At 31.6% G+C, this 13738-nt stretch overlaps 1 protein-coding gene across 2 annotated transcripts in view; it reads left to right on the top strand.

The window, feature by feature from the left end:
- Positions 1–13738, top strand: part of LOC129002465 (hemicentin-2-like) — a 331439-nt gene that overhangs the window by 312261 nt on the left and 5440 nt on the right. For both annotated transcript variants that reach the window (XM_054430295.1, XM_054430296.1), the window contains exons 2-4: positions 8694–8720; positions 10114–10268; positions 11175–11385. In XM_054430295.1, coding sequence (XP_054286270.1) covers positions 8694–8720; positions 10114–10268; positions 11175–11385 — 393 coding nt within the window. The remainder of the gene's footprint in view (positions 1–8693; positions 8721–10113; positions 10269–11174; positions 11386–13738) is intronic.

Genomic DNA, 13738 nt, shown 5'->3' with positions numbered 1-13738 from the left:
TAACGACAAATAAAGTCAATTATACGTTGGTCGTGATGCTGCGACATGGGTGTTATTTAGGCTAACCACCGCTCTCTATCTGTCAGTCAATACTGCTTTTATTTGTGCTCCTCTATGCTTTTTCATCACAAAAGTAACTGCAGTTTATACAACAAAAAATGCTTTTAGGTTATGAGTAATGTTTATGTATACCTATTTTTACTATTTTGACAATTTTGGTTTAATTATTAATTCAGTAAACATTCGTTAATTGTTTTGCTATATTTTAGGATTTATTTAAAAAAAAAAAACCTTAATTTTTCTTGTATAAATTAAAATATTATAAAAAAAATTATTTAGTGTTGAATTGTGTGGTATTTCTTAATATGCAGCCTATATTGACACAACTAGATTTTATTCTATTCTTCCATTTTCCTATTCAAAATATGTGGTATTGTTATAGCCTGAGTGGAAAAGAAAGCTGACAAAAATACCACTTGAAAACAGGAAAAGGTTTCTGTCCAAAACGAAATAATTTATCCATTACCAAACATTCTCTCCAGGGTCAAATCGAATCACAATAAATCCCTAGCCATGATAAACTGCATTTAAGCGTATCGTAAAAGTAATGCCTCTGTTATGATTGGAAATTTCATCGTAGTTATTTTTCTCTTATAAGTATTATAAAATAATGTGTATATAGTTTTTTATTGGAAAATTGTATAGGTATAAATAAATAAAATGCTTGATAGATTTTAAAAAATAGTCACGTGAAAAATTAACTATTCAAAACTGTTATAAAATAGATTAAAGTCGTAAATTGGTCAAAAATTCTACAAAAAATAATGTGCATGGTTATCTATTTTTACCCTACGCTGTAAAAAAAACATGTTATTGAAATTTCTTCAATTTTTTTTTATTTTCAGTTTATATTTCGATGTTATTTCGTTACCAGCTGGCAACATATAAGGCTGATGTTATTTTCCTAAATTTTAAATTTTTTTGTTTGTTTATTTTTTAGTTCAATTTAATTTATAAAGGGATTCTGCTCATCTTCAGGAAAATATATTTCCAACAGTATGCGTAGATTTTCCCACGAGCTGAGAAAAAAAGGTTTTCAAGAAACATGCTTGCCCATTATTCCATAGGAAGGATACCTAAATATCAACAATCAGCATAATTTTGTAGATTGTAAGCATGATTTATTTATAAGTATTTATTTGTACATATTACTCCATCTCGAGGAACTTATAAAAACTGAAAATAATCTTCAACGTTTTTATGAGTATGGAACGACTCTACAATTTAACTTATCAATTGTTTTGATTCAAATATGCGTATTTAGCATAAATAAAAAAAAAAGTTATTCTCAGTAATGTCCATTGTAACCAATACTGTATTATGACTTGTATTATAATATGTACTTGTATTATAAATATTTTTTTAATTACTCTATCAAATGTCAATAAGATTTTCTCTTGGGATATCGACTGGAATTTCGATTTTAATCACAAAAAATATAAATAAGTTTTATATTCCTATTACAATATGTGATGAAAATAATAAATTGCATATTTGGTGCATCTATGGTACAGTATTGATGTTTACAAAATAATATAAATATTTAAACACAACTGTAACTACAGGCTGTACATATCCACATTGGCAATGCGCACAGTCTTTACCATTAGAGTGTCCTGTATATAAGCTTTTCCATCGAAATCTACGACCACTTCACTGAAATTAACCATTAACATGGCCTGCATTACAATTTACGACACTGTTCCATATCCATTCCTAAAAAACAGTTTACTGTTAGTCTGTAATAGTATGTAATGGAATTGTATGGAGTTGCTGACTGTAGTAATGTTTTGGATTTATAACGGTAGTCTAAAAATAGACAAAACTACTTATAAAATTAAGAAGACCAACCAATCTATAACTAAGCTCTAATTTATGTCATAAGCATTAGGAAATACCCTAATGACAACCAAAACAACCTACTTATCCTTAAAATGAGGTGAATTATTACAGCTCAATTGCCTTCTATCGTCCGATTCCCTTTGTACAAGTAAAACAAAAAATATATACTCTCCACATACAGGGTGTTTCTTTAAAAACTTGCATCTTTATTTATGTAAAAACCGCAATAGATAGAAATATGCAGTTTGCGGGAATCATCTATTGACGTAGGGGGCCCAATTGTTTTGAATTCAACGTTACATTCACATTCCCCCCCTTCCCCCCCCTGCCCCCAACTTAATTTTTTTTTATAGCAATGTACCCCTTGTGACATATCAAATGAAAGAGCATGAAAAAAGAAAATGTTTGGTGAAATTTATTTTTCAATTGATATGTCACAAGGGCGGGTACCTTGCTATTAAAAAAAGAGTTATGGGTAGGGAAAAGGGGGGGATTATCTTACAAATTCATGAGCCGATTTTAATTTTTTTTTACCAAAAATTTTTTTTTCATGCTCTTTTATTTGATATGTCACAAGGGGTACCTTGCTTTAAAAACAAATTAAGTACTGTGGGGGAGGGGGGGAATATCTCACAAATTTATAAAACCGATTTTCAATTTTTTTCATCAAACATTTTCTTTTTTTATGCTCTTTTATTTGACATGTCACAAGGGGTACCTTGCTATTAAAAAAAATTAAGTTGGGTGTAAGGGGGAAAGGGGGGAATGTGAATGTAACGTTGAATTCAAAAAAATTGTGCCCCCTACGTCAATAGATGATTCCCGTCAAATGCATATTTGTATCTATTGCGGTTTTTACATAAATAAAGATGCAAGTTAAAAAAAACACCCTGTATATTAATACATTATATTCAGGCCAATTCAAACTATGTGTTTATAGGTTTGTTGCCTAAAATGTTAGACATTTTTGCTGAAAATGTTTAAAACACTTGCAGTAAATTGTACATTGTGAACAAAATGTAACCAAAAAGGGAATGCTATCATTTATACACCAATTAAAAAAAAACAATAGCGTCATATTTAATACAAAGTGAATTGTTATTTTTGGATTTGGAAAGTCAACTATTACAACATCACACTCATATAAGACTTTAGCAATTCGCAATGCTGCAAAGAGGTCAAAGTATATAGCATGACAAACAGTAAAGGGTTCATACTACGGACCATTCTACAAAGACAAGAGTTTATTCAATGGTTGAATATCCAGCTAACTGACTGCCTAAACTACACTACTATTCCCTCGAGCTTTAGCTCCGTGTCATTCAATGCTTCAGCTCCATCTCGAACTCCAGCCACACGTTGTTCAATTCCATGCAGTATTTTGAATATAAACCAAACTAAATTAAAACATACCTCGTCTTGCAGTTCAAATAAATAGTGTCTTTTTCAATCCACTACATGTTTCAAAAGACACTATTTATTTGAACTGCAAGACGAGGTATGTTTTAATTTAGTTTATACTAAGCAGTTCAGGGGCTACAAAATGGAATTTATAAACCAAAGCTGAACACATTTTAAACTATAGGCTTAGAATTTTTGAATATGCTATCTATAGGCCAGTGTCAGATTGTTAAGCTTAGTGTTATTGGTTTTTTTGTGTTAACTGCAATGCTATGAGGTTACTGGGTGATCTTAAGTAATGTAATGAAAAATATTTTATAGTAAGAGCTTCACTTGATTTAGATCCGATTCAATGTTGGCGTAATTGACGGATCAGTAATTTACATCAAACCAATACATCCGTTGAAAATTAAAGTTAATTACTATCAAAATAATACTCACAAAAATAATCATGCATATGTTAATAATAGCCGACCCAAACGAATTATTATTAAAACAAATACAAATTTTAATCACGATTATTTTATAATGTAAATCCGTTTACCCAGGGCAACAAACACGTTATTATTTTTGGAAGTTTACCATTCTAAAATGATTGTAGCAATAAAACAGCTTTTACTCCAAATATGTTATAATTTAAAAGTAATTTAGCGAATGACGAAAATACATAGATTAAGGTATGCATATAAATTAATGAAAAACTCCTACTTGTTTACAGGTGAGGGCCGCTAAAGGTATGAAACTTTTTCACTAATGAGTTTTCTTGAACAGTCCAGGCTTCACTTCCTTCTAGATCATATTATTTTGTTTAGAAATACTATTAAATTGTTTCTGCTAAAAACTAGTTTATAGCCTATAAAATGACATCAACTAAATGTTGAAAGGCAACAGTAAATATTTAATTAAATATCATTTTGTGTTTACCTTTGTTGAATTTACAGCTGTTTAGTCGTACTTATGCCTAAAATGAGGTTTTTGCTGAATTGAAGTGGTAGTTTGAAAGCGTAAAAAGCCGTCTACAATTTTGATTGGTATTATTATTAATGTAAAAGAAACATAGTGAGTTATCCAAGTATGCTAAATACTTGGAAACTGTTAGGGCTTAGTACTAAGTTTGTAAATACTGAAAGTTTGCATTACAAGAAAGGAAGCGATAGGGAATGGTCAGCGATAAAAATGTGAGGCATGTTCAACACACATTTGTAAACAGTCCGAAAAAATAATTCAAGCTAGGTAAACTCCTTATTGTGCACTTAAACTTAAAATGATTTTATACTTTGAATTATTTCATCGCTTTTTAAGTGGAAAATACAGGTCTTATGGTTGTTTGAAGTTTTTAAATTGTTTTTAACAGCCTGTATATCTAGGGAAGGAATACATTAATTGGAATAAGTAAAGATGGAAATGATTTACGTGCACGTTTTCATTAGACGCAGCCACATGGCGCGGCTGTGCACAGTTCAATATCACAGTCACAGCCTTAGTTAAGTTATAACCCACTTAGAGCTCGTAGCTGTGACAGGAAATAGTGATTTCGTAAAATATAGGTTACATTTATCATTTAAAGAAAACAGAACAACTCCGAACGCTTAAGCGTCTTATAAGTTCCGTCAGCTGAGTATAAACAATTTGTATTTACACTTGTACATATTTACGCCATTAATTTTTAAATAACGTAATGAAGGTAACCTTTTAATAACAGTTAGCGGTTTTACAATTAATTTTAAAATATATAGAACAAGATTGGCCTAAAGTGTTTGTTAATCTTTAAAATGAAAATTCTTTGATGTTAAATTATTGACAAAATACGTTTGATCAACTTAATTCACTGCAAATCATCATATTCATATAATTATGCGTATTCATCATAAGGTTAAAATTTACACCACCGAAATATGTTATAGGTATCTTATAAGTATCTTCTAAAAACTACGTAGTATTTGAAGTATCTTACTTTTACACCAGCTACCTTTTCTCTACCTTTGTTTCGTAGAGTTATTTGATATTCTGCAAGCAAATCAAACTGGTTCTGATTGGCAAATATGGCGAACTAAAGCACTGTTATAAACCAACGATATAAACAACTCAGTTGTTTTTCGTTGTTATAAACTAGACATCGCAATTCGTGTTATCACACTGTTTTATAAACCAGCTAATGACCTAATTACAACTTTTTTTCAAATATGAACAAGAAATTAAAAAATGTTTGTCTACAATGTTAAAAGATTTTTTTTTAGCCGAACCGAGTGTTTAAAGCTGAACCGATAATTTTATTATATTTTATTTACAGTATATAGTGTTAGCAAATTAAAAAACATTTTGTTTTATATTATTTTTTTGTACAAACCCCTTTAAGGGTAAAGTTAATTTTAATACATTTCTATCGAACAAACCGTTACATCACAAGTTATAATTGTAAAACATTGATTATATAGCATTGGTATTTTTGTTGTAAATTAAAAAAAAATATTACTATTATCGTTATGTGATTGTTCTATTAACAATATTTATAGTTAAACTAGCATATGAATATAGTTTTAACCACATTATAATAGTCAGTAAGTTTTAAAATAACTTTTAAGTAATGCGTGTTAAAATGGTTTTTGCGTATTTATGGACATGTCAGAATTTAACGGTATCACCACCATTGAAGTATTTATTAAACAAAGAATGTCTATCGGTAGAGAATTATAGTTAATAAGTTGTGTATTGTTGCAAATTGTAATAACCTATTTAGTTTATATTTAAAATACAATATACTGTTGAAGTGATGAGCATAATATTTAACTTTAATATGGAGCAAGATTTCTAAACTAAGCTTAATTAAGCTACATTTTTATTCAAGTAAACATCTTTAAACAGATCAAGGAACGGCAATGAAACATACTGAATCATTAGGGTGTTTGAAATACCTACAACGATGTACATTTTACGAAGCTTCTCCTCAAGCAATTTAATCTCGAGCCCAACTTGCCTTAAAGCGAATTCGATGCAAACCCTAATATTCTTAGTAGACTTGGTTTAGCAATATGAACAACAAACAATTTCCATTTTAATTCCCGGTATCCAAAACTATCCGATTGATGGCTAAGAGTACAATTAAAAGAAAATACAGTTCCCTTGTAATTTGCAGTGTATGTATTTATTGGCCAATCTACAAGCAATCTTAAGATGGTGATTATTGGTTTCCCAACTTAAAATATGGATCATATCTCACCGACAGCAACTTATCAGCACTCCAAATGCAATATAATAAATATGTTGTTTAATTGAAATATATACGTAAAAATTTCACAAAATGAACTAATGCCAAGTTGTCCTGTTTTAATAAATATACCTTTTGTGTTGTTTACGATATGATATATTATGAAACGTTACGTAACAAGATATTTATTTTAAGTAACATATTCTCTGGGTAAAGCAGTCTTTAGTTACGGTAACATATAAACAACATCGTTAAGAAACTACAAGGTAACAAAAAACAGGAACATGTTTACAACTGTTGTAGCTGTTCCTTTTTCTTCAGCTTCGTTTACCGTAATCACACTGCAGGGCAGCCATAGTCGTTTGTAAATACGGTCAGCGCTCACCAATTTAGAACAAGTCCTTCCCTGATTTTATCGTTGCATCTATACTATCATGACCTAATAGACTCTACGCTAAAGCAAGCAAACAATATAAATTATCGAAAAATGCTATAACTGAAATTACTTTGAAAGGCTCGCAATAAAATAGTTTAATTAATATTGCGTATTTGAATTTTCGGATAAATTAGTTACGATATTTACTTTAAATTGGATCAAAATGTGTGTTGAAAAATATTCAAACACAAGGTTGACAAGCACACACCCAAAAGAACAAGCCAATAACAACAGTATAGACGATTCTTCATATGTGATGAATTTTTGAAAGCATTTTAACACTGCTTATGTTGGCAAGTGTGTGCAAGCGTATGTCCATCCAAGAAGCGTGGTCTAGGTAAAGATCCCTACTGTCACAAATTTGTTGTTAGAATACATTTATTTTACAATATTAAGACCAGTAATACGTTGCATTTTTTCACAGAATTTTCATTTAAATTCAGTTTGAGATGTGTATAATGAGGACTCTCCCAAACTTATTATTTACTAAGTGGGTAAGAAGGAGTGGATAAGGAAGAACTCGCAGACCGTAGTTCGCGCCGCCAAAGACATAGATGCCCGTGGTCAGTCGCGATAGCTACGCGAAGCACTAACTAATGCCGACGTTCCCGTCACTCGCTCAACTTGAACACTGGACAGCCATCCAACACCGTCAATTTACAGTAATTTCGTACAGTAATTTTAGCCATGCCTTCTTTCGTTTTTGTGATTCTTTATGTCACTACAGTCGTGTCTTTTGCACAATTTTAGTCACCCAGTTAGGATAACTGTAAACAATATATCTTCATAAAGAATCAATACATCGTAATAAATTATTATATTTTACTTAGATCCAGATTCAGACTTTTTATTGACCACCAAATACATCCAGTACAATAGGTATTGTCATGCTACATTTAAACATGCAATTAAACCCAATAAAAAACATAATATCCATGCCAAAAGGTTTGCAGATGATATTATTGTAATACGCATAGTAGAAACTAACCTACATAATAATGAATTAATACGAAATAGATTAGAAATAATAAATACTGACACTGTTAATGAAGTAGTAAAAGAAAATTTGAGAATACCGGCTAATTTCTGTGTGAAAATAAATTGAATAAATAACAGTAGCCCTAGTAAATCATGAACAGCATGCAAAACTCCAACCTCAAATGCCTAAACCCTGAGCATATATACTCTCTGTATTGATTTCAATTGTTGAATTTAGACAAGTTTGGCCTAAAATTATATTTGAAAAAATAAATTACGCATTATAGTATTGTGTACCCATATTTTTCCAATTTTTAATAACGGAATATCAGTCAAAGTTTCACGAACTGAGATCCGCTGCGATAATCATGGGCGGAGCAACAGTTGTATTTGCGACAGTAATAGCACTGTATTATGTCGTATGGACAGTAATGGATGGGTCATATCCAGGGTCATTACCATTATTGTGCACTACCCTGTCAGCCGGATTATCGAACTCTATGGCCACTTTACTCAAATTAGCCATTAACAAGACCTGCGTTGCAATTTGCGATGTGTTTTCCGATAACTTTCACATAAAGTTTATCTTGCTGTACTGTTCAATTTTTTATCGTCAATTGAATTTTTAGGTCATACTACGAAATCCATATGGAGGTATAAAGTCCATGTCGTAAATGATAACCTTAAACACTCATCTGGTTAAGTGCAGCAATAAACATAAGCTGTCCCTTTGAGGTTTTATACTTAACTAACTGGCATTTTCTTTTGCAGTTCACTCAATGGAACTCACCCCTAAACGTAAGTACTATTTGTTATACTTATCAGAAAAAAGAGGAAAAACTTACGACGTTATTGTCAGTGTAGATAAAGAAATAATTAAACAACTACCAATTTTTAATTTCATTACGTTTTTTTATTTTATTTTTTGTATGATAGATAAAATATATGTTTAGTAGTTAATTCTAATTTACTTTGATACTAAGATGATTCTAAGTGCAAAACGTTCTGCAGAATTTTTAACATTTTCTTGCGTTCAGCATTTTAATTTTGTTCTTTCAAAGGCGATATAGAACGGTAAAAAACTTAATTACAAATAATTATTAGGATATTGATTCACGTATCATATGAAAAAAAATCAACAGGAATAAAGATAAAAGGATATATTTACATTCTGCCGATACTAATTGGAAAAATAACCATTCCATTCTACATAGCGAACATTTTGCAAACAGGATAAACTCGGGACAAAATAAACCCTTGTAAAGCCACCGATATTAAAGGGATCCGTTAGCGAAAACCTCCTTAAACAATTAATATGTTGAAGCTTTGTTAAGCCATGCATACGTTCAATAGCAACTGCCAGTATCTCCAATGCTCTTTGTTACTCTTTGTATTTAATATTCCTTTAATTAAATGCTAAACGGAACCACCGACCGGGGTGGCATGCGGTCTCTTTTATTGCCATATGGCACTTTTAACAGCTTCCGTGTTTAATATAAGGCGGGTTATTGTTCACGCGACATGAAATCCATTTTGCAATTATTACAATTTAACAGTAATTTATGTGGAAAGATGTTGCCACAATAACAATTTGTGGTTAGCAATATTTCATTTTGATCTGTCTTGGATATATTTTAAAGTCGAGTGCCAATACAATACTTTTAGTTTGTGTTTAAATTGTTTAACAATTTACTAGATCAACCAGCTGTTTTCAATAGCTATAACTCATTTTGTAAACCTCTACCATTGTAGTGTTTTTACTTAGTTAATAATACTACTTTTAATAAGAATATTCTATTATAGTATTGTTTTGATAACACGAAAGAAATAAGTATAATTATGTTAGCCATAGAATATAAGAAAAACTCACCTATTTGTCTTAAATTGGCGTTTTCTGAAAATTGATTTAAACATTTTGTTGTGATTTAGGAGTAAGCAAAAATATAAGCCCAATGCATGTGTAAATCATATTTTCTAGTTAACATTTGCTTACCGACATATCGCATTTTAAATGTCCTTACTTATTTGTGATGCAAATTGATTCTTGAGTACCCTTTAACACAGTAAGTTATAAAGTTATTCCTAAACTGGATGTATAAAACAAATTAGAAGTTAAAAATAATTTGAGACTATTTAAAGAATTATTGATTTTAAGCACCATTGTCTCTCATTGTTGAGCTTTATGTTGCAGCCCTCAGTAGGAATTCGTCACACAAACACAGCAAGAGGTTCTCAGGCCTCTACACGGGTCCCTACTTCGACTCTTCTACCAGCAATAACATCACAACACAACTGGGGGCCCATGCATACCTACCCTGCAAGATCAAACAGCTGGGAAACAAATCAGTAAGTTACCTCGATAATTTACAACTCATTTATGCTGTGTGGTGGTCACTAAAACAAATAAAACACTAATTCAAAGCTGTAACTTGAATCCACATCTTGTCTTTGTAATCATTATTAGCGAAAGTATAAAATTATTGTAAACACTTGTTTCGGCATTTTTTAAAAGCTGTTATAGACTTACGTTACATCAACAAGGATTAAATTATAATTGAAACACCTATGTTTCACTTAGGCGAGGTGACAGTTTTAATCCTCCTATAATTGTACATTATTTGTACCGTCAATTATAATATGATAAATCTACATACTATAAGTTAAAAAAAAATTAGAAGGCTACTTGTTCAATACCTTCATTAGTAGGTATTCAACATACTATAATAGACTGAACTGAAATCACCTGTAATGGCAAAATTGTGACAAAATGAAACTCTTTTTGGCTGATCCACGTAGGCAGTTTAGTAATCCAGCTTATAGCAATAGGGAAGTATATTAGACAATCATCCTTAACACCATCAAGGAACTGTGTCTGTTGGAGGTTCGAAGTGTGTTTAACATTATATTGCAATCCTTAACACCAAAATGACCGCTTAGGCCTGTGTCTGTAGGAGGTTTCCTCAAATGTTGTTTAAAATTATACTACAATCCTTAACACCAAAATGACCGCTTGTGCAAGTATCTGTCGGAAGTTTCCTGGTGTGTAACATTATATTACAACCTTTAACACCAAAATGACCGCTTATGCATGTATCTGTCGGAGGTTTTCTGGGAGTGTGTGTAACATTATTATTAATTCCTTAACACCAAAATGACCGCTTGTGCAAGTATCTGATGGTGGTTTCCTGGTGTGTAACATTATATTACAACCCTTAACACCAAAATGACCGCTTGTGCCTGTGTCTGTCGGAGGTCTCCTGGGTGAGGAAGAGGGACTCCCACATCCTGACGGTGGACCGCTACACGTTCATCGCCGACGAGAGGTTCCAAGCGTTCCTGGTGGAGGCGACAGACACGTGGACATTACAGATCAAGTACGTCCAGGCGAGGGACAGAGGACAGTACGAGTGTCAAGTCAGCATGGAGCCCAAGCTGAGTCACGTGGTCACCCTCAATGTTGTTGGTGAGTAAACGTGACACTCACAGGAAAATGTTATTAAATCTTCATGACCTTATGCTTTTACTGCTTTTATGCAATTACTGAGATTCATGTTATTTGGTATCATGTTAACTACGTGAAAGGGCTGTTAATCGTCTATATATATTTAAAGTCGTTGTAAAATGCTTAATAATTACTTTAAGTAAGGAAGCAAGCTTAGAAGTGACTGGAAACACATTTGCCCTTTTGTTATATTTATGCTGCCGAGGGTTTAAATACAAAGAACGGAAAGTCAACACTTGCAGAAACACTGTCTTGACCAATTAAAATTAAGTTCTGGCTTGGAATGTGTTTTCTCAGATAGTTTCTTCCATAAATATAACCTTTAATCTTTGATTTCAATTAAAAGTAAACACTAAGGTCAGCGCCAAGCTAGTAATACCTATTTAATTCTTTTAGTCTATGGTAAAACACAAAGCGCCAACCAACAGGTTATGTTTCGTGGTTTGCCTCTGGTACTCTATGTATCTGCAGATATTGGATGTGTTGGGCTTCCATTAGGCCGAATACAGGGCGTACTTACATTGTGACTATATAGCATTACGGTAATGGATGCCGAAAGTGGGATGTAAATGTAAAGTCTTTACTGGTTTCCAGTGCTAAGCCATTTATACCCACAAGAGTTTGAGCAGTCCACTCCGTTACAGTTATTCCGTATTAAATAGGAACCAATTTGCAACCTGCATCATAGGTTTATTATGTACCAAATGCCAAATAAAGGGGTCATTGAGTATCAGTAGAGTTAAAATAGCATAATAAGGGAACGAAGTTGGTTTTACTATACAAAATTAGATTGAACACAGGTTTAATGCAGATATAGATCAGACCTGAGTGGGAGCCACGATGTTGGATTATAAAGTATTTATATCAAAGGTGGTTTGTTGTTGAACAAACTAGTTAGGATAATATTCGAGTTTTAGTGTTTGAAATTCACCACATACTTAAAGTATCCACAAAATAAATATATTTTTTATGTTTAAATACGCTTTGGATTATATGCACTCCTTTATAAAAAGATGTACGTTTACTTAAAACCACTTGACATTAAGGCACTGTAGTATAAGCTAATACTACGTCGGATATAATTTTAAATATGATACATATGACAATTTAGGGAAACAATAACAATTGGCAATTGCTTTTAAATCATTTAAAAATTCTTAACCACTTTTGATTAAATTATACATTACTATTAGCATAATGTATATTACTATTTAATTAAAGAACAAATCACAAGCCATGTATGAAAGCTAGTGTTTTAAACATTGTGTGTTACTTTATTTTTATTAATACCTTTTACAGGATTATTCACGTACGAATGCCTTTTAGTATTAATGGTTTAAGCATGTATGTTTATGCATAAATAAAATGTAAATAATTCTAAATAATTTCACAAACAACTTTAACAATATAATCACACATTATTCTGATTCCATTACAAATATTATCTAAAACAACGTTTCCTAGCTAAATTCATTTGTGCTAAATATAAATAACGGGAAAATGTTATTAAGAGAACGAACAAATAACAGCAAGACCCATTTTACAGCTATTAGTCCAAGTTTGATTGGATTTCCGTTGATAAATGTCCCAAAGAATGTGTGCGAACCGAACATATGAAGGGATCTCGTCCGCAGTCTGTTTGTGTAAGCAATGTTTGGAGGAACCGTTTAGGAACTTTTATTACTTTTTGGATTCATCTCCGACTACAACTGACGCATATCAAAGTTTTCTGAGAAACGGCAGTTGGGCTTGATAACATCCTGTCAGTTATGTCTGGCTGACTTCCCATATCTGCTAATGAGAGTTTGGAAAACACAAGTCTTAACGGCTGTTTACTAAACGTTAATATGATTACCTAATATTTGGAAATATTTAATTTATATAGTTTAAGAAAAAGTTTCGTATCTTGGATTATTTGATTTTTGTATGTTAATACAACTACTCGTATATTTGATGACGCCAAACATTAATATAGGCTATATTGAAAAATATAAAAATTAACATACCACTCACATTTTACGTGTCTCACAGTAAGTCATTAAAAATTTACCAAACACATTAAATAGCTTTTCAATACTAATTGTTTAAATGTTTTATACTCTTTTTAGACTTCTTAATAATGCTGTTAATGAAATTTTGTCATATGCCACTCTACACCTTTCTAATAATAAGCAATTTCAATGTATTATGATCTTTCAGTCTTCAGGGAAAATCAGACGACACTGCGACGATGAAAGAATAAACATTATTTTTTAAGTAGCCAGTGAAATGATTATGTATGTGTTTAAAATTAAACACTTCACTCAAGTATCAT

This window comes from Macrosteles quadrilineatus, unplaced genomic scaffold (genome assembly GCF_028750875.1).
Source record: "Macrosteles quadrilineatus isolate MER2022 unplaced genomic scaffold, UCM_ALF_1.0 Scaffold_9__3_contigs__length_116548681, whole genome shotgun sequence".
NCBI lineage: Eukaryota > Metazoa > Arthropoda > Insecta > Hemiptera > Cicadellidae > Macrosteles > Macrosteles quadrilineatus.
Note: the sequence above shows the minus strand (reverse complement) of the source record. Positions and strands in the feature narration are given on the sequence as shown.